General features: G+C 38.5%; 1 protein-coding gene across 5 annotated transcripts in view; it reads left to right on the top strand.

Moving 5' to 3' along the window:
- Window positions 1–27,808, top strand: part of sema3fb (sema domain, immunoglobulin domain (Ig), short basic domain, secreted, (semaphorin) 3Fb) — a 79,120-nt gene that overhangs the window by 31,666 nt on the left and 19,646 nt on the right. For 3 of the 5 annotated variants that reach the window (XM_038296162.1, XM_038296154.1, XM_038296147.1), the window contains exons 3-6: window positions 21,576–21,736; window positions 23,570–23,632; window positions 23,975–24,094; window positions 26,222–26,311. In XM_038296162.1, the coding sequence (XP_038152090.1) occupies window positions 21,576–21,736; window positions 23,570–23,632; window positions 23,975–24,094; window positions 26,222–26,311 (434 nt within the window). The remainder of the gene's footprint in view (window positions 1–21,575; window positions 21,737–23,569; window positions 23,633–23,974; window positions 24,095–26,221; window positions 26,312–27,808) is intronic. The other 2 variants (XM_038296180.1, XM_038296172.1) reach the window with 1 other exon arrangement.

Below are 27,808 nucleotides of genomic sequence, written 5' to 3'. Positions count from 1 at the left end.
AAGATATATTACACAGTATTCCAGGTGGACAGTTCTGGATAAACCTTTTTTGTTTTTGTTTGCTGATTAGAGTTTAAAAACAGCTGGTTAACATCAGGGATGACCCTTAAGTGCTACGTGTTCTGAAGACTGCTGCCTGTGACAAACCCTGATCCCATTACATTCTCTCAGATAAGAATGGCATGGTTGAAGAGTTTTTCATACCTAGAGTTGTGTACAGATTTAACACTAGCTGAAGTAAAAAAAAAAGAAGAAAAGTCCTTCAGCCGCTTTGCTTCTCATCAGGGCACAGAAAGGCCGTTCTTGATGAAAAAAACATAGCAGGATTTTTTCCGGATTAACTTTTGAGTCCATGTCAAATATGCTACCGAAGAATAATGAGACAGGACACCAACCTTTTCCTGACATTTACAGGTTTATTACCCAGGTTTGTTTTACTTTATTACCAATTTGTGTTTTTTGCTTTCAGTGGAATGCAGTAGCTGCCCATACAGATTAGTGATCTCCAATACTCCATGATCTCTTGTGCCAACAGGATTTAGCTTCAATAAAAGACACTGATGGTTACATCCGACTGAGAACTTACTTTACAATATTTTAAGATATAGTTTCAATTTACTACATTTTAATTTTATTTTTGCAGTTATTGGCATGTCTTAAATCCTGACAATATTTTGAGGGCAAAACGAGATTCTGGATGTATACTTACCTTGCTTCACAGCATTGAGAAGAACAAAGGTGTTGAACTATCGTATTCATTTAACAACAATTGGAAATTTTACAGTAAGATTTTAACCTGCTCATTTACAATAAAAAGAGAGATAATGTCTTTTTTTTATCATACCATGTTTGTCTGTTCAAAATATCTTGGCTCTCAGTGTAGAAAAAACTATTTGGATATTACATAACTGAAAACATTCACATAGTTGTTGGACCAGTTAGAGGATCATAGGCTATGGGCCTATGATCATTGCCCCACCCCACTTGTTGCTGTGTAGTGCTCCTCAGCTACTAAAAAGTTTCCTCACATTTTAGAAAGATAAGTCAGACTAATTGATATTTCCAGCTTAATAAATAAATAAATAAATATATATATATATATATATATATATATATATATATATATATATATATATATATATATATATATAGTTGCTCCAATTTAGTTGCTCTTATTAATATATATATATATTATATATATATATTAATAAGAGCAACTAAATTGGTGATTCTTTTTTAGATATTTGGACAAAGTAGTGGCAATTTAAAGCATCATGTATCTACAGAGTATATGTTGTACAACGTGAATCTTTATCCATCCCAAGCCTTTTCTCTTGTATGAACCCAACCTATAAATTGCTAATCTTTCCTAAAGCTAGAGTTCCCTTAATAGCCACACCTCAGTGTGAGTCCAAAGCTACCCTTCAGCTGATATTGATCAGACCGGAAAGGGGAGCCTCTAAGTGAAAAGTCCTGGCAATCAATGATTGACGGTTATTATTTCCCTCATCAAGGTCACCTTGCCAATTTCAGCATGTTGCAGAGCTGCAGGACAATCAAATGATGAGGAGGAAAGAGGCTTTGTCAGTCTGCTCAGATTCGCTGTACTAGGGGAGGATCTTACAATCACAGCAGGACTTTAACTCCTGGAGGACAACACCACATGCCTAACAGAAGAAGAGGGGAAAATAATGGTGGGACACAATGCTGCTGGGATTTTCTTCTTTAACACTGCAATTTAAGTTTATATTCTCTGGTATTTGACATTTTGCAGAGATTGGAGTGCTGGTTAAATTATGTTTTCGACTAGTTAAAGATAGCATGTAAGTAAATTACCATAAGTGATTCAATTTTTTTTCTCCATATTCATGCTGCAGATATCTGGTGTTTCTTTTACCCAAAAAGCAGGGAAAGCCTCTTTGAAATACACCACTCTTTAAAAGAAAAAAAAATCCAATTCCTGCAAGTACTGTACCATATCAGGAGCGCAGACTGTCTCACTACACCATTGATCAACACATTTGACAGAAACCCACCCAATTATCTGTTTTAATGCTTAAATCGATGTTGAAAAACTGTTGCAACCAGACTTTCACTCAGTTTTTCTAAAGACATGTTGACACCTACCAAAGAGCCTTTGTTAATTCTGTTGGCTCACACTAGTGCAAGCCGACAGAATTGACAAAGACTCTTGGATAGGTGTTGAAATGTCTTCAGCAAAACTGAGCAAAAGTCAGGTTGCCTCTGATTTAAACCTGTTTTTTGGTTTCCATAACCCTAATGACTGAGAATTTACACAGGCACTGAAATGAAGTATTACTGAAAACAACAATCTGTTTTAAAATGTATAAAAGAATTTGAGTAAATTACCATCTACTATATGACTTTAGAGGGTTAGAGGATATTTTTTATTTTTATTTTTTTACAATTTTAAAGTTATTGCATGTTTGTTTTCTGGCATAACCTGAGTACACATTAGTTTAAAGTCAACTGATAGCAACAAATTCTACTGAGGGTTTTTCTGGAGGAAAGGTTCTGTCAATCACAGCAAATCCTCCACATCCGAAAGCAATAAAGGATCCCCAGACCACCACACCACCTTTACCATGTTTCCATGGTGATCGTAAACATGATACCACAGTGTTTCACTAGTGGTATCATGTTCTAAAATGCTTTCCTTAGTTGTAAAAGGACACCCCTTTTGTCTCATCAAAAAACTACAGAAAAGTTTTCTAAAAGTCAGAGTTAATCAACAAGTTTTTGTTTTGTTGTTACTTCTTTTTGTTATCAGTATCAGGATGAAATAATTGGACATTTTAGATGTCGGCCAATAAAATCCGATATCAGTTTTTTGGCTAATTTTGGACAGATATCTGATATTAATATTGTATCGGAACATCCATGTTTCTTACAGCTCTTTCATTTATTTGGATCTCAGGCATGTGCTGCTTTTTAAAGTAATTTGTCCCACTTATGTTGTCAGACAGTTTCTGTTTTGTAATGTGTTTGATCTACATGTCATAATGAGGTATAGGTGTGGCATCTCAAACTAAACCAATTTATTTACGTGTTTAAAAATATAATGTAATGTGAAAGAATCCTTTAAAAACAAAATTTGGTGTTTATAATGATGATCTTTGTCTGGTGTTAAGATTAGTTTGGTCAAATGTTGGAAAGGAAATATTTATTCATGTTAATCATATAAATTCTGATTAACCAATATTCTCTTATACCTACAGAAAGATGCTTGTTGCAGTTTATTTGTAGTTTGGGATTTCACCCTAAAACCATGTTTTTTTTTTATATTACTTCGCTAAAGTAAATCACAGCTCATACCTGTACTGCTAATTCTTCAGGGAGACGAGCACAGAGCTATTTGCAATTCTTCCAGAATTCGTTGATTACCGGTACATTTTTACAGTGTGTGTGTGTGTGTGTGTGTGTGTGTGTGTGGGGGGGGGGGGTGCATGTTGGGGTTTCTTCCAGCCATTGGGTTCCTGTAATGTGGTTTTATTGTTGAAAAGAAAATGTATGACTGTACAGTTTGAGGTGAGCCAAAACCACCTCTGGGCTTACATTTCCCCAACGGAGGTTTCTCCTTGTCAAAGTTTAACCTGTTTGCACCTGAAGTAGGTAAATGCTTTTTGACACGCACATTTCCTTATAACATCCCTCAATAAAAGCTGGTTACTAAATGAGGTCCTGCTGGGCTCTGGACAAAATGTAAAATCCATTAACTTCACCATTTATGAGGTCCTTTCTTGACGCGACATGTCGGTTGAGTTTTGTTCATAAACATTCCACCTCTAAGGTTTAAATCTGTTTGGCTGGGAATGTGAGAAACTAACAGCACGGGACTCCAATGATTTAGAAAGCACATTTCCTGAGTTGGGGAAGAAATGAAGTGTTTATGGTGGGGCAAAAATAGGCTGAGGACTGGAAGACATTGGGGATGCTTTGGCTGCACATCGTCCTTTTTTCTTTTTTTTTTTGCTTTAAGCTTGAGGCTTAAGGTTTTGGTCAATGCTGCCAGAGCAAACAACTCTATATTTTGCCTCTAAAGAACAAATCTGAACCTTTCACACCCTTGTTTCCTATAGAATTTCTCTTCTTTCCATCTGGTTTCACTTCATTTCTGCACAGTTTTCATATACAGATCTATCAATGCCCTTTTACCCCTTTCATGTTTTGTCTTCAAAATGAACTTCAAATTATTTTATTGGGATTTTATGACATAGTCAGAGAATGGGTTCATAGAAATGGAGTACAAAACAAGTTTTACATTTTTGTTGGAGATATAAGCAATGCACCATATGTAGTTAAAAACAAACACCATACCTAACACTTAATTCATCATTCCAATACAGAGAAAAAAAGGTAGTGGTGACATCTAGATTTCAAGTCTTTCTTCAGCTGGAAAAAAAAGCAAGGGTGGTGGAAGACGGATAAAAGTACAGGGCAGTCCTAGAAAAAAGTTTGTCAGAGACTGTAAAACACCCAAGACTGGGATGGTTTGGAGTGAAGAATATGCATGTATTAAGATCTGTCTAAAATTTAAGTTGAGAGTATGTTGTAAATATGTAAGATTGCTACATCCATTCAATCTATATCCAGTCAATCTGAATCAATTTGGGTTATTGTTTTAAATGAATAAGTATGTGCAAAGCTAATAGACACATAACATGAAAAACCTTTAAGGTGATGAAAGGTTGTTTTTCAAGTTGTTTACTTAGAAAGTCACACTTCTCAGATGTTCTTCCCCAAAACAAATATAAAGCAATTTCTCCTATTATTTTCCAATGAATTACTATTTTTTTTTGGTTGTAAAAATAAAACAGATACAATTCCTTATTTGTAAATAGGCAGATTATAAACATATATTGGATTAATTATCCCAGACACGATAGTCACTGCTGCCCTTTTCACATAATTTCTATTCTTCACAGCATTCCTGATAGAGTCCTGCCTGTATCAACCCTCACATTTTCCACCTTTATGCAAGACACTCGACATCCCTGTGTATATATTTGATGTGTACAATCAGCATGTGTATGAGACGGAGGAATGAGGTCTAATAGGATAGGCAAAGCGGTCTCATTCTCACCCACTCCGTCTGCTTCTCTCAGGACATCTCTGCAGTTATCTGGCTGATTTTTTCACCCTGCTTCCAAGAAGATTACCAGTGACAAACTGGGATGGCTAAATCGGCTTGGTAAACCCGCTGACCCAACAAAGCTCCAAGCGCCACCTCAGCCACTATCTCCTTAACACCACCTTCTAAAGGCACGGCATTTGGTCGTCCAAAATAACAGTCTTAACAAGATGATGCTCTGAAGAGATATCTCTGTGATAACTGCATAGGAGGAAATATTAGAAAAACTTTGCAGCTATGTAATACAGCATAAACTGCATAACATAGAATTGAAGTGAAACTAACATAAGTGGATACTATTTGCAATTTGATTTATATTAAATGCTGTTCTTAATTCCTGGATTTATTCTTTGTTATTTTTGGGGTTTCAAACTTTTTTGTTTGGCATTTATGCAAATGTACTACTTATTCCTAGATTAAAGAAAAATGGGGCCACTCAGAAAAACAAACAAACGGTATAATCAGATTGATTCTGTGCTTCTTTTGGAAACCTATTATCTTGTCCTGTCTTCCAATGAGGATTAGATTGCAGAGCTTTTCAAGGTGCTTTAAAACTACCACTGATTACGCATGCCAGGCTTACACCATCAGGGTGTGGGTCAGTAAGTTTACTGTCTGTGGGATTGTTGGATCTAGATGACTTTCTCTTACTGTTTGTGTCTGCTGAATTTAGAGAAAGTTGGCCTTGTGAGACTTGGTTCCCATGGCTGCATGCCTTCATGGTGCAGCTTTTTTCAGCTTACTGCAGGAGACAGACCCAACGAGACAGCCAAAAACACAATGCTGTTTGAAAAAGGCTGATCATCTTCATTTCAGATGAGTGCCCTGCTTGTATAGAAAGTAAGTGATGAAACAAAATGGACTAAAGCTGCTGGTATACACATAAAAACCTGGGGTTTGCTGTCTAATCCCACTTCCTATCCCCAAAGCCAGGGTGTCGGGAATGAATCGGAACTCAGCTGATTGTCTGCCTCTGTTTAAAAAGGACACAGAGAGGGGACGGCCCATCAACATCAGCCTTCTTGTCAAGCCTGAGTGATATACACAGAGACTACACATGGCAGGTTTTCCTGTCAACAAAAAATTCCAAAGTCTGCCCACCCAAGAAAAAGGAAAACTAAGGGGTGAGGTGGGGCGTCGGTGAGGATGAGGGAGCAGTGGGAGACCGGTGGTAGGTAGAGAGTTGGAGCTAAGTCACAATGGCTGCTGTCACAATGTGTCAAGCATTGATGTCATTCTCAGGAAAGGGCTGGAACAACTGGCCTCCCTCACCATGACCCCCTATACAAGTAGGGCATTCATTATCCCTCTACCCCCCTGGCAAAACAGAGGGCTTCTGCTGTCAGTTTCATATATGGTTGCTGTATCCTGTGTCTTTTCAACCCTACACCATCCCTTGGCCTTTGAGGAAACACCTGAGAGAGTCGAAGCTGACTAAAAAAGATGTGTGAAAGGATATTAGTGAGTGACCTGCAGTTATTCAAGCATTTAGAAAATCAAAACTTTCCACATGCTTTGTATACTATCGAAAACACTGATTTACTTTTTCCAGAGTTAAAGAGTGGGAAATAGTGCAAGCTTTACAAATACCCGCTAAAAGACACACAAATCTTAAGCAAAAGTTAAGATTTCAATTATATTATCTTTGATGAAATGACTTGCTTTTATCATACCAAAAATATCACAAGATGAGCGTTTATTAAGGTTTATGACAATGGCTGTGTCCGAATGTCCACCCAAACCCCTAAATCCCTCAATCACTATATAGAGCGGGGACTATATAGTAGACTTTATGGTGAACTCAGTTACCTGACCGGTCAGACTGATGATGATAACTACTTTTTGGGTCTCTGTTGGTTACATAACTCCTCACACGGTGCATGTGCCATCTATGTTATTTGTCGCTGCTATCACTACCCGAGAGTTGGCGGCTTTCACAACGAATCCCATAATAGGAGACCTCTCGCAAAGCAATCTGGGATATACTTGCTCGTATAGTGACCATCCATGAGCACTACTTTTCAAGGTGCATTGTGGGAAATTTTGCAAATACTACTTTTTCCTCCACTAGATGTTCGGACACTATTTTAAAATTGTGTAACCACTACATTGTGGTTGGGGTAACGTTTAGACACAGCCTCTGTTTCATTAAGAATAAAGTAAATCACTATCATGTCAGCTATAAAGAAAATAAGGAATCACTTATTGGAATTTGACAGCACAGCCTTAGTGTTGTAGATGTTAAAAAACTAAGCTGTAAAGATCTTTCACCATGCAAGCCAGTGAGATCTTACAAGAACAGACACACTTTCAACGAATTGGTTTGTGGCCAAGGTAAAAGATAAGCTTCAGAAAGTATCCTGTACTGAGTATTTTGAATTGTACAGATGGATCTATTGTTTATTTGAAGATATGTTTAGAATCTATTGGTACTCCGTTTTTATCAAAGGTATAAAAGCTTTGTAGTTTAGTGTAGTTTAGCTATAGACCTCATAAATATGCAAGACACGTTTTATTGGAAGAAAATAAGTGATCATTAAGTTGTTCTGGGGTGATGACAGAGAGGACAAATGAAGGCTGTGCACGTTTAGATGAAGTTACAGCGTTCGGGTACTTGGTAAAAAACTGATATGGTCACAGACGACAAAGAAGTTGTAAAGGTGACTCAACTAATGATTAACCATTAATTTGGGTGCGAGCAGAGCGGTTTAGTATCCATCTAATCTGAAAAGAAATAACAGGAACTGATGCACGTAAAATATTATTGACAAATGCTCACAGTTTGTGTTAGCTTTGAAACATGGAATTAGTTTCTATTGTCAGGATTAGAACACTGGTAGTGCCTATCCAGAATACACCAATCCTTGTCGTATTCATTTTGCTCTCCTGAAAGCCTCTTCATTTTATTCAGCTCAACTCAGCTGGATATCCTGAAAGCACCTATACTTCTTTGATCTTCCTGGTTTGATTTAAGTGAAAATAAATGACGATATGATACTTGAAGGGAGGTTGTTATTGTGTTTTTATTGATCTAAAAATGTCCCGTTCATAATTTTTCAAGTTTGTACGTATTGCAGAAAAAAAATATGATTAGTTTTCACCAAAAACATTTTCAAAATGATAAAAAATTACATATATAGCACAAGCTGAGGATAACATAGCATCATCTTTCATTCACTATCACCTTTCTTGTCTCCTGGCTGATAGTGTCCTCTATGTTTACCCGAGACTGGACACAGACATCAGAGCTAGACATGTCATCAGTTTTTCTCTTCCCCCAAGTGTGTCTAGTATGTGAGGATTATTGTCTGACATTTAGCTAAGGCCTGTCTAGTTAAGATAAGGGAGGCTAAAGGTATCATAGCTCTCTGATCCAGGGTTATATGTTTAGTCTTTGTGGTCTCTGCTTCAAGAAATGGTCGGCTGTTGGGTTTTCTGTACTTTCGCTGGCCACTGTGTAAAATAAGCTAAAAGATGAATTTTCCACACAAAAAGCACCCAGAAAACCAAAAGGTATGCAAATAGTGATGGCTAGACAGAATCAGGGGTTCATGAGGAATGGGGATACATCATGGGAAGCAAATAATAATCCTTGCCAAGTTTGCATTAAGGAGATTACCATTAATGGCAAAAATGTTGCAACCTTGAGTCATGTTCTACAGATACTGGGTCTGCTTATGGCTTTTAACCCCACTAGAAATAGGCTCATTGCAATTCTGGGCAGGCTATGTTTTAATGCTACCTTAGCCCATACAATCTTTGTTTTTTTGATTCTGCAAGGGCTTAGAAGGGATAACTCTGACCCTGAGTTAATCCAAGATTAAACCTGGACATTAATCACTACCAACACTAACCAATGATCTCTGACCTCCTCGTGTCTCATGGCTGCCACGCTGACCGGCATCAGCCAAGGAGAGTTTTATCAAGGTTCCTTACAGAAAAGATAGCAGTTTGTCTGCCTTTTCTGAGACCCCAGAATAATTGTGAGGAATCACGAGAATGGATGAGAGAACTAGATAACTGGCATGGGAACAGGAAAGGATGTGTTATTTTTGTTTTGCAGACTGTGAAAACCCAATTCCATTAAAACAAAACTTTGTTTTTGCAGATGTGTATTATTAGATCAGGGATCTCAAGGGAGGATCTCTTTCCTGACCACATCTCCAAATTCCACATTCTCCACACATATACATCTGTTTTTATACGATTTCACTAGACTGTGAGAGATGGACTTTCATTTGTTTGGAGAGACACCAAAAGCTAAATGATGGATGTCAGTTATTGGTCATTTTGTGCTAAGTTACAGGGCAGCATCAGGGGCTGATACACCTAGTGTTTTCCATCATTGTTGCTCTTTGGACAAAAAGCACATCTGTCTGCTGTTACGAGAGTTTACATGAAAATGGAGACAACGTAACCCCCCTCCCTTGCCGTCTCCCTCTGTCCATCAGCACACAGGGCTTGGCAGACAACAGGCAAGGGGCTTAGGTGATGGGAGCCAGAGGCCTCGCGATAAGGCCATCTCTCCGCATGAGGGCTCATCGGAGCTGACAGTGAATACAAATTGGTGCCATTAGCGAGGGCAGGGGGGCTGTGGGGGAGTAAGGCGGCTGGGCACTACAGTGGCTCCTAATTATAGACTGGGTGAGACCCCCCTAGGTCAGTACTGAAAGTGTCAGGGCTGGGGGGGTGCAATAGCAATGAGGTGGCTACGGTGCTGCAGAGCAAGGTGTCGACCCCCACTCCCCTCTGCATGGCGACTTGTGGATAGGCAGTGGATGAACAGGCTTAATGATGTGTGATGTGGGAGCACTCTTAGTGTATATTCATCTTGCAGTTTACATTAAACACCAGTTGTGACAATAGAGGGTCATGACCTTTCCCAGTGGGGAGCCTCAAAGCAAGGGACGACATAAACAGCCTCACTTTATAGGTATTTATTTTTTATGAAGGAATTTGGTTTAAAATTATAACTACTACTTCTCTCAACAACCACAGTTCTAGATTTGAAATTATTTTCATTTAACAAAATTAATATTAATTTCTGTCCAAAAAAAGAGAAAATTAAAAAAGGGTATTATTATCTACATTTTCAACTGGGAGTTTAACAATTTATATTTGCCGATTAGCTCCAAGTCTTTACAATGGGAAACGCCTGTTTACAATGACCATAATCTTCAACTTCCCCAAAGACTCTCCTTCCAGACTCTAACATGGCCAACCCCAATTCAGAAGGGATATAACTTTAAATATAAATCTTCCATGAATTAATCATATTTTTTTTAGCTTAAAGGAGCATGGTGCAAGTTTCTGAGGTTTTGCAGATGCTTGACCCTACTGGCAAAAGCTAAAATAACAACAGTGTTGGGCACATGAATGGGAGAAGAGGAAAAGTCCCATAGTCTGCCATTGCAACTGCAGAAGTCCTTTGTCTGGAGGTGTAATGTAATTAGGGTTAAGACAGGTAAAAATATTGAAGTTCACTTGAATGGAACATCACCATATTTCACAAACCAATGGCAATTCCCAGGGCAGATCTGAGCTCCCACCTTAATAACAGCTTCCCTAATATATCCTCCAACTTCATCTGTTAACGTTTAGACTCCATTTGGCCTGTTTATTACACTAGACAAGATTTTTATCTTTTTACACTAATATGGAGCCTGTGATGTGGTTTGAGGTGCACTTGTTGCTGGTCTTTTGTGATCCATCTTAAATACCACCGCTCCGTTCTCTCTCTGTGGCAGACACTCAACTAAGCAGCCAGATTGAAATAGAGCATGCAGTGCTACACATCCACGTACACTAAGAGTTTGGCCCAAATCCCACTCTCTCTTATTAGTTTATTTATGGAGCTTATAAATGCAACTGTAGTGAATAGTGAAAGACGTGTTTTGCATGTCAGGCAAATATATTGGCATGTATGGGAAAATTTTTGCTATGTATCTTTAAGATGCATTACTGCTTGGAGTTTGATTTTATATAAATGCACATAAATAACTCAAATATTCTATTGAAATTTTCCATTATATTACACTGCCTTTCACCTATAATATAGACTGCAGGAGAAGGGCACCAGCCCCACCATGACCCAGACAGATAAAATCCATCCATTCATCAACTTCCTCTTATTAATATCAAATCAAAATCTCTTATATAATCTGTAAATTATCTGTTAATTCAACCCAAGACATGTCAATTTACAGTGTATTTTTAAAATGTTAGCTTTTCAACAAAATAATGTTTTTAAAGATGTCACACCCTAACCGTTTTCTGCTTAGGTGACAAAAAGGAAACAGCATTTTTTTTTGTGAGAATTAAGTTAAATAACAATCACCTTCATTTTTTCTCATTCTCATTCTCTGCGCCCTATATGTTTTTTTGTTTTACTTTTAAAATTGATTAATGATCAACTAAAAACAGGCCCCACTGTTCCAGTTCTAGCATTTTTTTTATCAGTATGACCATGTCATAAACAATACGCACAATAAGTGTTACGATTTTTGAACACTTATAAGCTAAAGTGGTCTATAATAAACAATAAATTACCTTATTCATTTGTTAACTTATCAAAAAAAAAAATCAGATTTTTGATTAACATATTTGGATTGTTCTAAAATTAACTTGCATATAATGAAATTGTGAAGACTTTTCGCTAAGCTTCTGTTGTGTTCACATACACACAAACACCCACATCCACATGCAGGATGCGGTAAATCTCACAGCACTTAACAAAAGCATTCCTCCCCTTTGCGTTTGGACTGTTTGTCCTAATCAGTGGCTCAGATCATATCTCAGAGTTTGTTGCCCTTGCTAGCTTATTTGCCAAAGTATTTCATCCTTTTTGATGTGACACTGTCACCCCTCCCTACAGGGTGACTAAGCCAAGTTAAGCAGCTGTTGCGTTCTTATGCCGTTATCGTTCCTTCTCATTTAGCAGCACAGCTGACCTTATGCCTACTCTCCAGTAATCACACAAGCATTCTTTAACAACTCTGTCACCTCTGTGTTGGCTTTGAAACATATCGCTTACACAAACCGAAATTACCCATGTAAATGTTTGACACGCAGACAAGTCCGGTTTGAAGTAGCTGTTGAATGAGGCTGTGAGCCTCAAAACTGGCTGATTAGAAGTTGCTCCACTATCAAGAATTGCAGGTGGCATATCAGGCCCTCAGCGGGCAAACACTTGTTCAGGAACATGAGATGGTTCTTTAATCTCCATCTGCTAGTTAGTATGCCCAATGATTGCCCCTATTTCAGGTGCTTCCTTATCCTGAAAAAGCAGGAAGTCATTGTGAGAAACTTGGTGCTAGATTAAGATAAGAGGGAAAAGCAGTGGCTGTCAGATACAGGCATCTGGCTATAAGCCAGAAACAATCTAACTGTGTAAACACGCTGCTTAATTTGCATGTTAATTAACTTTTTTTTTATTGAACTGTAATGAAAGCTTTAATTTGAAAAACACATTGTCACACTGCATTAAGGAAACACAAGAAACATGGCAGACAGACGTTTGTCTGCAGTTAGTGTTTTTTTGCTATGACTAGTTTGCAGGAAAGTGAATAATCATTGACACGCACCAGTGAAATACCACACGGTGGGTCAGAAGCTCAGCAATTGTGTTTAAATGTTAAAACTGTACGTCCTTAGACAAAGTGGCTTGTGCTTTTGTTTATGCGGTCATTTTCCAAACATATTTCCAAATTAGATCGAAGTATCATCTGCAGAGAATTACTGTAGAGCTTAGAAGGATTAGCTTGTTTGTACCAGAAAAGTAAACAGAAATCTACTTAAGCAATCGGGTTAGAGAAAGATAAAGACGGATTGACACAGGTCTACTAGATCAAAAAGCAGATTGTAGCTGACTGTTTTCTCAATCTAAAACTCAACTTTACTGCAAAGATGTTAACCAAAAGAAGACAGCAGACAGATGATGCTCTACTGAATTAATGGAAATTACTGGTTCTAGCAGGTCTCTCAAACCTGTGTCACTGTCGCCTGTGGCAACTTATCTTATTAATGCACCTTATTAAAAGCTGACCCAACTGCCAGACTTGCAGTTCCCCACATAATCTCTCTGAAGCTTTCTCATGCAGTTCCACCAGTCATTCTCGCAGAAGAAGCGGGTCTTCTGAGATTCAAAAGAATAATAACAACCTTTTAACTGCAGTCTTGCTTCTTTGCATTGACAGCATTCAAAATATTTGGCAAGGATTCTTGACAAGGGTAGCCTTTGATGTGTGAGAGCATGTCACCTCTCCCGCCCTCCCTTAAACACCCTAATTATCACTCCTGCCACTCCGTTGTGTGTGAACTAACACACCTCTCTCTGACGGGTTGGAAAGCGCCTCGGGTTGCAGTACAGGTAGAACAGCTTGCTTGTGATGCGCCAAGGTTTATGCATAGGGTATTTTTGTATCTCTATATCACCACATAACAACAGTAAATATCCTTATTAAAGAGAACCTACTTTAATTTAGAAGAGCAGTGGCTGTCCCATGTGACATCCACTGGTAAAACGGCCATTACTTATCATGGGCCCATGAAAGGAATGCATGTCCATTTAGCTTAAAAAACTATATCTAGTTTTCTGACTTAAAGTTTTGACAGAGGAATTCATTCTTCACTTTCCCTCTTCGTCAAGTAGTTGATGATTCTTGCTGAGCTGTCTAACAACACTTGGTTACTCAAGTAGTGAACAAGCCACTAACCTAACCAGAACATAACATATATGTACAAAGGATATGTACTGTTAGAATATTAATGCTGGTTTAAATTTAGCTGTTAATGTTGGCATCTGTTTTTTAGCTTCACATTGGTTTTCAACTGCTATTCATTTTTAATAAGTCTTGATTGTATTAGAATTGAAATTTCCAAATTTGGGGTTGTTAGATGGTTTTCATTAGGACGTGATCCGTAAGGTATATGGAAGGCCAAAGTATGTCATGAAATATGTAACTGAATGTCCACTAAAAAAAATAAATGCACTATAAATTAAGTAAATGTAGCATTTATTTGTTTAATACATGATTAAAATATTAAATGTACCATTCAATTGTAAGATGCACAATTAAATTTCACCATTAAGTAGTTGAAATTTGATTTAAAAAGATTAATTCAATTATTGATTGTCATTTTAAGAATGCATATATCTGTAAATGAGCATAAGAACATAACGCTACATTTTTTATTAATATATAGAGAAGTGTTTATAAGTATTTTTAGGGAGTCGCCATTCTGTTTCCTTTGATAGCCTGAAATGTTTTGGAACCCCTGCATTAAAATTACTACAGTTAAACACTTGTGGAATATTCCACATTGTTCCATTGTTCCATCTTCCACATTGTCCATGTTCCCACCATATCATTAGAAAAGCATTGGAGAAGTATTTAGTCTTCTATAGTTCTAGTGAAGACTTCTTCAATTGTATTGTAATGAAATGGATTGTCTAAAGCTAAGAGTGAGCTTTCTAATTATTGGACTGCAACACTAAGAGCTTTGAACTGATTTGATCATTGCTACACAATTTGCTTGTAGTTTCCTTCCTTTTGAGGGTCAAAAGATGGCCCACAAACTTCTCCCTCTCACTGTTACCCAGTCATCTTCCCTCTCCTCACCCTACTCATTTTTTAGGAGAACCGTGAGCATAGACAAGCTTTGAATTGACACAGTAAATGTCCTGCAGTTTTGATTTCCCTGATTTGAAACCAGAGATATATGCAGCGGGTAGGAACACCCATATTAGAGCCTGTGGTGATAGTAGTCTACACTGCCAGGATCAATGATTAAGTTTTAAAGGATCTGTTTACATGCATCAGTTTGGCTCTATAACCAAACCCAACCCATGTTTGAATCCCTAACCTTTCTCTTTAGTAAATAAACACAACTTAGAGGGCGAAAAATATGACAGTGGTTTAAAAACGGTGGAGATTTTGTCTAAACATAAGGTCTAACATTTCAGTTATCCTGTAAATAATTTGATTGGGGTTTTTTGGAAAGGAAATTGAAGGATTTCAAGTGGGATTACCTGTGCAGTGCTAAGGTGCTGTGGAAGCTGTTACCCTGAATTAATTAGAAGGATCTGCTGCAAACTGATGCCCAGTACATGGTAATATCCATTAACAGATAAACATGACACCTAAAATCTATCTCCTTTTCTTCTTCTTCTGATAACATGGTGAAATGATTTCCTGTACACCTGCAGTACGATGCAGTTTCTTACATCTACATATGAGCTCTTAAGTGAGCTCTGCTGGTGAAGTTTTTCTGCTGAAACATATTTCCAAAGTAAACGTTGCCTGTTGGCTATTAATTCAAGATGGAGAGATATGTTATAACATGCTCACCTTGCTGCCCTGAAGATCATCGTCAGCACCCAGGTATTTTACGAGGAAAAGGCATGCCGCAGAATGGGGGGGCTGACTCAGTCTGACATTGATCCATATCGCTGTTTCTATGTTTCCCATGCTCTGCTTTTACAGAAAGATACGTGTTATGGTCAAATGGAGTTGTTTGTATCTTGTCACTCAACTTTATTGAGCTTTTAACTATGTTATAATACTATTCTTTCTTAAAAATCAAGCCCAAAGTGGTTGTGCGTTTAGAAATTGTTACCTGATCTTATTTTGGATTTAAGAAATCAATGACATGCAGTAGAAAAGCAGCCAGCACTTTTTCTGCTGCTTTAGTTTATATTGGAAAGTCCTTATAATAGTTTTCACTGCAATTAGCAGTTAGCAATTTCACTGCAAGTAGCAATGATTTTAGGCACATATCAATGTGATACAAATGACATATACAATAGCACAACTATTAATCCCAATTTGCTATGAATAATACCTGACACCAGGTTTTGCTTGCAGTACCGCCTGGAGAAATGTGGATGTAAAGAGGTCCAGGTTTAACTTTGGCTTGTTGAATCAAGAATGCTGCAGACTGACTCAGATTTTTTGATAGGAACTATTATAAAGAAATCCCATCTTTATCTTTTCCCAATGTCCTGAAATCCCTAATTATTGACATTAGGAGAGCAGTAATATCAATCTCACTGTGCAAGGAAAGGAAAATAATTCTCCCAGCATTTTACTACAATAATGAAGAGCTGACATGTTGAACTCCATTCCACATTTTTTGTGAAGTTTGTGTTACAGTATAGATAAGCTTAGTTAACATGGATAGCAGTACTTAAATAATGCCCCCCATGTGCATCACTGGAGATTGTATATTCTCACCATAACTTAACTTGGATAAAGGCTGCCAACTTTTTAAATACAGCATGTAGCGTTACAGACAGTGGCTAAAAAGTTAAAACAGAGGAACTTTGAGGTCCTCACCTCTGCCTTCCTGTTATCTTCGCAGTCTCACTTGCTCTCCCAACCTTAAGGAACCATTCTTCACCAAGTATCTCACTGGTACTGGAGCTAGCCTGCTGTTTTTTCTTCTAATTGTAAAATTAGTTTCATGTCTTCATAGATATGGGGCTTTTACTGATCAGAACAACTATTAGATTTTTGAAATTATATCTGGTCAATCACTGATCAGGGCCAGCTAAGCTGTTATCTTGGTGTTTCTTTCAATTGGCACTAGTTTTAGGAAATTCTCTGAAATCAGCAAAGTACCTGATTGGCAGAATTAATATGTAATTAAAGACAGGTGGTTTTGCATCTACTACCATTTTCTCATTTTCTCAAGCAGTAAGCTACAGCGTGAAAGTTGCCATATACTGTAAAAGATAGAAATACAGCTCTGGACAGCTAGAAAGCCAAAGAACACAAAGCATGTTTATTGCTAAAAAAGCATCACTGGTAGTGACAGTTATCTGACTATGTCTTTTTCTTGTTGTTGCTTTCAACAAAAAGAATAATAGTTCATATTGTTTTGTGGTTACAGGCAGAGAAACAACTGAAATGCCCTGTTTGCCCCTCATGGGTAGATTAAAGGTATATTGGAGGATGTTCATTTTCCGGGTGGATCTTCCAAATAAGTGGTCCTCCAAAATGTCAATCATTCTGGTCATGTTTACGTGATGCCATCTTACGTGCCCGTCCCCATTTTCACTTACCAGTGGTGAGTCTAACAAAGTGGAAAAAACAAATCTTCTTTTGGAAAGGAAGCTTGTATGAGCGAAGCAAACAGCAACCTTTAAACAGAGCGTGCACAAGGAGAAATGGGCTTGTGCATGATCAAGCATTTAACAGGTGTTCCCTCTTGGGGGCGGATACAGGGCTTTGCATGTGCATTTCTTTTTTAGAGTGGAGAGGGTGGGTCTTTTCAAAAATTTGCAAAAATCCTCCACTATACCTTTAAGACATACAAACTATGTGTAGCTATGTGTGAAGATTACGGTTTTCTTAGTTTTTTTTATGTGTGAGACATTTTAACGGTTTATGCAAATCATATTTTAGCTGTTTTAACATCAATGAAAATACTCAAATGAGTCAATTCCTAAAAGTTGAAGAAAGACTGCACTATTGATCTATGAATTTAACTTTTACTGTAAAAATCACTGGATATGTCTTGCTTACCAGGACTTTATAAATGTACTGTATCTTGATCAGTCTCCACGATCTGTCGATCAGTCAGTTGTTTGCATGTATCATTTATCAGGTGTCTTATGCTGACACTGAGTTAGAATGACTGGAGGAGCCATTCAGCTTAGCTCCCTGTTCTCAAACCTCAGTAATGACCTTTCTAACAGCCACAGCAGAGTGTTGAGTTATGGGATCAGTCAGTGGGCTATGTCAGCCGACATCACCACAAGATGCTCAGAGAGAGGCCGTGATTGTCTGTGTTCAGCAGACTGAAGGATGGACTGGATCAGTACTCACTTGTACCCCTCTCCTTTACTCACACTTTCTGACATTTGAACCCCTCAAAAATATTTATTAGATTATTAGTTTAATCCTGAAATGTTATGACTGACTGCTGTATAAATGTAGTTGAACAAAGAAAAGTGATCAAAGATATCAGAATGTGACTGGAAATGGGGGTTGTGTTCCTTTAGTGGTGCCAGTCCTCAGCAATGTGTTTCTTAAACAATGCTCCCGCTGTCTGTGCGCACCCCACCCACTCAGTCAACTAACACACAGTAATGGGCTTCTTTAAGTGTTTATCTGGTTTAATAGACACACTCATGCTCTTCTTTTATCCTTTTTAAGTCTTGAGGATAAGTCTCAGTGTGCTGCTATGCTCTAATGTGTCTGACAAAGAGCAAAGAAGCTCAGCTTCCCTGAGTCTTTCCTGTAATTGTATTCTGCAACTGCAAAGTTGTAGACGACTTTTTTTTTGCGGAGGGGGGTTTCAGGGTGCAACCTTATATGTCTGCTTCGATAAACAGTGCAGGGTCATTTGCAAATTTGATTTAGCTGCCAGCATTTTAAATGATTCTGGCAGTAAGACCAACTCGTTTTGGACCCCTTTGGGAATGACAGCTCATTTTAACCCAGGTGCACCAGTTTCTGCTTATGCAGTGTGCTGGTAACATTAAAGCCTCTTGACTGTTTCTTTTCTTTTTTTTTCTTTTTTAGCAGAACAGTCTTTTTGCTTGTCCTTTTCAAGCTGACTGTGACATGCTGCTTGGTTGGCATCAGCCTCAGTCCAGAAACCTGCTGGGCGGCCTGACCTTAACTCAGTCTGCTGCCATTATACATCCTCGGTCGACATTTCAAACAAGCACAATGCCGTGTGGCCTCGCCTGTGGTGACGGTTGACTTTGAGGTTAAGCCAAAGAAAGCTGACAAACCAGAGAATATTTGATTGCAGGAAAAACTTTGCTCTGGAATTTCAACAAATTTATTCTCACGCCCTTAAAAAGCAAACTGGTATGAAATGTGAATACAGTAGATTGCAAGTTTCCAAAAGTGGAAGTAGACATTATTATTTTTTTTTAATTAAGTAAGTTAACATATCATGTATGAATCACACATTTTCAAAATTTTAGTGTGCTTATTTGGGTCTGATGTAACGATCAGCACAGAGCAGCACAGAATGGAAAAAGGGAAAGGCATGTTTTTAGTGCAAAAATCAAAAAAGTTTTGTTTGCACTTGAATTGTGCCCTGTCAGCTCGGGAAATCATTAAGAACAATATCAGATGTGGCTGCTTGCAGCTTTGGGAGATAAGATTAAAGAAGCTATTGACAGAACTATTAGTTATTAAAACCAAAAATCCGTAACTGTAGTGCACATTTCCCTTACTACACCATCAAGACTGTGAAAAATTGTTATGGTGACAGCATCATGGTGTGGGGTTTGTATTCAGCCAGGGCACAGTTGATAGAATGATAGATGGCACTACATAGCAGAGCAGTGAGAGCCATAGCTGCAGGGTTTAGATTGACACATAATTATGTTAGAATGGAAGTTGAAAACCTTAATTTGAAACTATGGCAAGACATGAAAACTGCTGATCACAATCACCTTAAAAACCTATATTCATTGGACATGAAAGCTGCCGGAACCATTTCCCCCCAAACTACCTTTGTTATACTTTGTATAAGACTATAATATAAAAGTCTAAATTAAATGCTTTGAAGTGTATAGTTGTGGTTTGAAATACAGTGAAATTTCAAGGGGTATGAATACAGTATAAGTCATTCATCCTGTGGCCTGGTCATAATGAACGGTCATAATCTACAAGTTTGGGGTTTTTCACCAACCGCATCCTCTTAGAGGCATTGTCAGATACTTCATTTAGAAGCCATTTTTAAATAGGGAAACAGGATTCAAACACGCTGCAAAGTAGATTTAATGCAGCCCTTGTGCTCGTTATCAGATGGCTGCTGGATTAGATTACACGTTTGTTTCCTAATGTGCAGTTCTCTATAGGGCACACTGCTGCTTTGTGCTGCTCACATTCCCTTCTCAGCTGACAGATGGTCTTATCCAGCGTCTCTCTAATAACAAACACAAACCGAAGAGCTGCTGACAACCTGTTTCAGGAAGGACTTGAACTGGCCCTTGGGAAGTGCATGCAGTTATGTGTTTGTGTAAAATCCGTTCTTATTTGCGCACCCGCAAACACACAGAGACTCATCATTCAGCCCAGGTCTCCAACACAAATAAGCATGGGTCCGACCTTGTGTGACAGAGCTCTGACAGATGCCAATCACTCTGTGAACCTATAAACATTCCTTTGGTGGGCACAGTTATTACATTGAACTATACAAATATAGCCAATCTAATGCTATTAATCCTTGCTTATTGATGTAACCTCATGTTAAATTTAGACCTCACTGGAAAGACAGCTAAGATCAGATTCCTTGGGGGAGTCTGTTTAGAAAGATCCGGAGATGGAGTTTATTTTAAGTTCTTAGGTCGGACACATTGATGGCTATGCATGCTTAGGTATCCAGACCTCAAAAACGCCCCAAAGGAATGTTTCTTGTGAGTTTTAAACACACAGAACATGACAACAAATTTGGGGCTTGTGGAAAACACAGCCTTGAAGACTTTTAAAAAGTTCATAATAACCCCCTGAGTGCAGAAACTACTTTGCAGACCTGGTGTCCCTCATTTCCTCTTTGGTTTCTTTCATTATGCCCTAGGAAACCAATGTTTGGATCCTTGAGTAAAAAGCCAAACATAACTAACTGTATTTGACAGCTTATCCTTCTGGTTTGTTTCCACCTTAGCTTGGCAGCACCCCATTAGTGCACAAAAACCTCAAAGATTCCCTCAATGGTGGTTAGAAAGTAAATCTTGCTGCTGAAACGGGACTTTCCTGCTCCTTGAGTGAGAACTTGTTTGGCCAACAATATGTGAATGCCAACCATCCGTGCCTCTCATTATAGATGACGAAGGAGTATGTTTGTCTATGGTGGGGCGCATGACCTCCGCTGTGGCCTCTCTGCTCCATCTGTAGTTGGCTGCTCAACCGAGGAGGACGTATCAAACAAACACTCCTACATAGAACTGACAGAAGATTTTCTAACTCTCAACTTGCCAGTACATGTTTGCTACATCTTTTTATTATTGGCCCATGCACTTTTATGACCTTTGGAAAATGGTGTCCAAGCAATAAGAGGAATGTTTAAACCCATCAGAGGGGTACAGAAATGTAACCCCACTCTATGATAAAGGAATCACTTGTGAACACATATCAGTCAAACTGCTGCATCTGTTTTTCCTGACTTCCCACAGAAAGTCACACTCAGTCTCTAGTGGGAGATTTCCTAGATCTTTTGATCCACTCAGGAGGTATTAACCCATCAACGCAGTGTGACATACCCTCAGTAGCACTTGTTTCTAATGCGCGGTGTTGGGTTACAGTTGTGCTCATGGAAAACCATCAGATAAGTTTATGTAGCTATGCTGCAGTGGTTTGAGGGATATGTCTGTTGTGCATACATGTGTGTATGAGAAAACATACATATATAAATGTGTTCAGCAGTCATATATTGCACACTTTCTGTCTCTATGCAGAGCTAAGGTCTACCGGTACGGCTCATCACTTCGCCTACCTGCTCAATGCATCTGACTACAGGATTCTTCGAATGGATGAGGACCATGACCGAATGTATGTTGGCAGCAAGGACCACATTCTCTCCCTAGATCTCCATGACATCAACAAAAGCCCACACATTGTAAGACTTCTATTTATGCCTAGCACTGTGACCTTAATCTGGGATAAGGCAAACACCTTTACTGTAGCTATTGTATTTCTGTATTGTTTCCTCTCAAAGGACTCCACATTTTGCCATGTTTCAACCCAAGGTCTCATTGCATGTTTATATGGTACAGAGACACAACAACTGTGAGGTGGATGCATGTTTAAGTACAGTTTATGTAATTCATAGAAAATGACAGTCCCCTATTTCCGACTCAATACCTGAAATTATTTCACTGCTGTTGAATCAACATCCATGTTTCCCTAATTTCTCTGATAGAGACATACAAGAGAATGTCTCTCTTGTATCTTTAAAGCTGCACTATGTAATAATGTGATGACTATTTGTCTGAACAGATCGGTAGTATTGTACATTAAATAATGTAAACTAATGTACAGCAGTCTTTTCCCTGCAAATTGTTACTTTCATACAAGTCAGTGTAGTATAAGTCTGCCAATGAGGTATCATAAGGTGATTTAGCATCTCCATGATTTAGAGCACTTAGCAGATATGGTACTTACAAGTCCAATAACAGGTCTGCATCAGTTTTGCCTCTTTGCATTTGTTTGAATTCTTGTTACGCAGCAAACGCCCTGACCAAGTTCACTCTGCATGCCCTGTATCATTCCAATTCTCATTTCCTCTTGCTTTCCTTTTCTGCCAAAGCATCTCTTTGCCTGTTTTTTGCTCACTCTGACATGTCACAAACTTCCAAAGTAAAAAATAAACACTATCATTATCTGTGGGTAGTGCACCACAAGGTGCGTGACTATTGATTCTATAAACCTTTCAATGGGAAACTGTACAGCTACTTGTATTACTGCAAGAACAGAGCCACAAGGCTGCCACTGTGTCAGTCACATAGAAACTTGCAAGTGTGATTTTCCGACCAGAGCCAGTAGGGAGATGACAGATTATTAATCGTCTTTTAAGCACTTAAAATACTTAGACTTAGAATAGTGTGTATTGAGGTGGAAATGTTACCCAGTGTTGCTTTAACTTAACCACATTAGATAGAGATTATATATAAGAACATACATTTTCAAATCCTAACCCAATCCCAACTTTGACTATGACATTCTAAGATACAGAATGCTCATGTATTAGACTGGCCTTGTCCAAGTTTATATGTTGACTCTGAAGTTTGACTCGGTCATAAGAACAATTAAATTCTATGGTCTAAACTAGTAGTTCTGCAAATCATAACAGCAAATCTAATTGTTTAGATTTGCTGTTATCTTGTAACTGTAACCTTTGCCACAACCTTGGGTGATTTGCTGCCTCCAGCTGGTTGTCTGTCAGTGTTTTGCTCAGTTTAGCTTCCCATTCCTCCATAATCTGCTACAAATACCCTCCTTCTTCATGCTGAGGAAGATAATCCCCCTCCATCATACTCCCACCACCAACAAAGGGGATATAAAACAAATGAATGCCTTATTTCGGAGATTTTGACATAAATTTGTTTAGAATCATGTGTAATATTCTGTCCACTTTACAATAATGTTCTCCATGTTTTTACTATCAATCACAATCCCAGTTAAAACATGTTGAGATCTGTAAATGTAATGTAACAGAATTTTATTCTATTACCTCAATGGTAACCAAACTGGTGGTTTTTGTCCGGCTTCACTTTATCTGGTGTGTGGTTCATTAAACCACTGTGCCTGGGTTCCAGCCATTTCAGCAGGACTGGTATTGGCTGATGTGGATTTCCCTTAAGATTTTTAACTTTAAAACTTCAATAAATGGATTAATGTGTGACAGGTTTGATTATAACAGTAAAGCATGTTCTTGTGTCACCTTTTGCAGATACATTGGCCAGTGTCTGAACGAAGGCGAACAGAATGCCTTGTGAGTGGGAAAGATGCCAGTGTAAGTATCCTTAAAGATGCTTATAAACATGTTTTTCCCCCTCTGACTTGAGAATAAATGCAGTTTTAAAGGTATTCAACTATCTCCATTCCTCCTCGTACTTTTAATATGGATGACTGGTTTGTCTTTTGTAGACTTGAAATCAGCCAACTCAAAAATAATTGGCGAATAAGGGACTTAAGGCAGATATTTATAGGGTTGCATCAACTCTGATAGTTTATGGAATATTCAGAAATTTGCTTGATTTTAATTTTGATAAATTAGATTTATGTAAATCTTAGAATAGCAGCCCCATTTGAATTTCACTCAGTGAATGATTTACTGCAATTCCTGTTTTTCTAGGAGGAGTGTGCAAACTTTATCCGCTTGATAGAGTCGTGGAACCGGACACATCTGTATGTCTGTGGAACGGGAGCCTACAATCCAGTCTGCACCTTCGTCAACCGCGGACGTAAACCTCAGGTTAGAAAGTAATACCTGACCAATGCAGTGCCAAACAAGGAGAACTAAACAGATTAAACAGCTCCATCATTAAGGACCAAGTGTGGTTTCCTTTGTTGCCTCACCTACCCAAGTTTGCCTTGCATCCACCCTACATTAGTTGCCTATTATCATAGTATTTGTCCATCATTGGTAAACCCGTTCTTGATTACCGTGTGTCCTCATGTGGTTAAAAGACCAGCTTCTCAACACACAGCTGCTGCCAGCAGGGAGTAGTTAGTACTTCTCTGTTTAGTGTCAGCATTTAATGGGAGCCTGGACTAACTGCTTTGCCACACTCCCTAGTAACACCTCACTGTTTTTGAATGTCACCCTTATTCACACAAAATTATCCAGGGATTTGTTTTTTAATAAAAAGCAGTAAATTAAACTTATAAATGCTATTGGTGTTTCCTGTAGAAATCACAGAGATTTCAATGGCAACCACCAATTGCACGAGTCCCTTTAAAATCCAACAGCTTGCCCGTGAACACACCACCAGACTAATGATGGACCTCCATCCAGTTGCTCACACATCCATCCACCGCTTCATGCATTCATCCAGGCCAGCTGCCAGACTACAATGTGGAATGTTTGGTAATTGCAAGTGGGACTCCCATTATGGGGTGCAAGTGGAAGGTTCCAGTGTTGGTCCATTAATGGGAGCGTTATTATTTTTTCTGGAACACCAAGCAGGCGGGCTTGAGTCATGCCCCCAACAGCACCTCTCTCAGGCGGTCCAGCTCGTAAACTAAAAGACAGAAAAAAAAGCAATTTACACGTGCCTAGTCCTTATTAATTCAGAGTGCTTGTTGTTTCTGATTAGACATTTTAAGGATGCTGATGCAGGTGTGTGCTCATTGGTTTTTGGATGGTGTTGGACAATTTCTTGCCTTTCCAGTGGGTTTTAGCAGCTTGTAACAGAAAGAGTGAGTCATTATTGATTAGAGTGCAGAAAAGGAGGACCACTGTTGCTCACTTACGTATCACCATCTAACCAAATATAAAAACACACTCTATCCCCTGTGCAACCATGCACCACCTTAAGTAGTGCTTTGATAAAAAAACTATTTTACCTCCTGATTTTCTGTACATTTTGTCCAATTATAACCAATTTACTTTGTTTGGTTTTCATGCGGCAGACCAACAAGCAGCTCACCATCATTGTCAAGTAAAGGAAAACATGTTGGGATTTATTTATTTTTTCTTACAAAGGTTGTAGTGTTCCACATCATGATGCTGCAGCCTTCTACTCTAGAGGCTGGAAAAAAATACATACTATAATTTAAAGGTTTTTACCCTAAAGGGCTGATATTGTGGAACTGGCTTGTTTTTCTTACAATGTGGGATTTTTTTTGTTCAAACCAGAAAAGCCCACGAGTATGTACATTCCACAAATCGCAAATTTGGCTCTTCTCCTTTTATTTACATAATTAATGGATGGTGCTAACATAACCATGCTTCTATGGAGAGTGGGATGATTTAACCAATCAAGTATTCGTTGTAAGTGATACTGCTTGTTTACATTTTTTAGCCTATTATGTAAGGAATCAGGATTAAAAACATTTCCAAGGCTGCTAACACCGCAGTATGTACATACACATATTCAAATTATCATGCGTTCCTTTGCAAGCACATATGAAAAATGGTCAGAGCTCTAAATGTGGTACTCCAGAAAATTATTTAATTTGACTTTAAAAATAATTTCAGAAAGGGTGTATATGCAAAATACCAGGCAACAAAATACCATAAGACTCATTTAAATTGAAAATTTTAAACAAGAAAAATAGCTACAAAATCATCCCTAAAACTTCTAGTTACTTTGTGATGGCAGCACCATGATGTGGTGATGACAGTAAGAAAGGTCCTCCCACTTTACAGTATCTATTACTTTGGGTCGGTCACATAAAATTCCACTTAAATGTATTGGGGATTAGGAGGCTAAAGGCTAAAGGCTTATAAAGACTTTTTCCAAACACTCTACACATATTGGCGGTTTGTTTTACTTGAGTAATTGGCTAAAGCAATTAACAAGTTTGCAAAGAAGGGCCTTGATCCTCCCTCGCCTGCCGCGTAACATCCCGATTGTATTGCTGTTTCCTGTTTTAGACGTCCATGTATCTTCAGATGGCCGAGGCCAGGGGAAGGGCTAGCCGCGCGGCCGAACCCAGCGCGGTGCACGAGACACTTGGACTTAAGGTGCGATGAGGGCCCTGTTTGCAATACGGCCCCAGCAGACTGCTGGGGTCGTGGTCACCAGCAGCATGTCCCCATTCTTTGTGTCTGAGCACAATGCCATTTTTAATCAAAAGCCATCGTTCATTTATCTTTGTAACATTTAGCATGCACCTGTTTTAATTGTGCTTAGTTTTAAAATTTGATTACATGTTTCACTCATTTTTTCTCTGTGTCCACCTTATTGTCACAGCACAATGTCTGATTCATCAATGTTCTTTGTTCATTTTGCCTTATATCTCTGTTAAATGCCATGTTTTGCATGAGACCTGCATTATCTTGTGAAATGGGCTTATCAGGCTGCTAAAAACACAAGACTCAATTTTAATTCAACTAGCTTTGGCTCCGTTTTAATGCATGGCATTCAGTTTCATTTATCATACAATAAGATACATATCATAAGCGGTATATATTATAATCATTCATAGCTCTTATCTGAGTAAAACCAGCTTGCCCCACCCATCAGCTCTTCACCCCACAGAGCCCGAGTCAGCATCTGACCTACTCCCACAGCAGGGCATGTTAGCCCAGAGCAAACACCAGCCATCTGTATTCAACTAGCTGCACTGTGAGGAAAGTAAAAGAGCAACATACTTGAACATGTCTTCACTTGAAGCGCTTCGGAATATGTAAAGTTACTTTAGAAGGATATTTAGGGCTTAAAGGAAAGAAGGACACTTTGAAAATGGTTTTAGTGCCTTATGCCTCTCCAACCTGATCTTGTTACATACTCCAAGCTTAATTTTATGAGGGTTTTGTAACAGGTGAACACTGGAGCTACAGTATTAGCTGTGAAGTAATGATAAAAACACTTTTTCAAGAAAATAAAAATCTGAAAAATTTGGCATGCATTTTATTATGACCACTAGAGTCAATACTTTGTGTTGTTACCATTTGAAATCAGTTACATCTTGATGTCTTGGGGGGTCGTATCTATCAGCTCTGCATCAAGACACTGTCTTAAACTTCCCTAGGGTATAATGCAGCTACCATTATGTTCCACTGTTTGTTTTGGTTTAGCATGATATCAAATGTCAATTCTGCAAAATGTATTTCCTGTTGTCATTTGACAAGAGCACTTTCTTCCTCATATATGGTGTACATGTAGTAATGGTCTTGTCCCATATACTGAGTCTTTGCTCTGGCTGTATGCATGGTTGTTAAGTTTGGATTGCGGTTGAGCATCACTGAAATTAATCTTAAAAGTGAAACCCAATGCAGCTCACAAATTACCACCAGAAGGAATTTGAGAAATGCCACCAAAGTGGTCGATGCCAAGAGACCCTGAGAGACAGGACTATTTTTGGGAATGCGTTATGGGTTTTTAAGCATGGATTTGGTCAAGGAGAAGGGAATGGAAGCTGTCTAAGCTAAGGCTAAGGAAAGCAATAGATTTTATGAGGTGGAGGGTTTTTTTTACTCCCCTACTTGAGCCCAGTGGATAGAAGCAATATCAGTTTA

The sequence above is a fragment of the Cyprinodon tularosa genome, unplaced genomic scaffold, assembly GCF_016077235.1.
Source record: "Cyprinodon tularosa strain WSP-4 unplaced genomic scaffold, ASM1607723v1 ctg11, whole genome shotgun sequence".
Taxonomy (NCBI): Eukaryota; Metazoa; Chordata; class Actinopteri; order Cyprinodontiformes; family Cyprinodontidae; genus Cyprinodon; species Cyprinodon tularosa.
The sequence above is the reverse complement of the archived record's forward strand: the minus strand, read 5'-3'. Positions and strand labels throughout refer to the sequence as shown.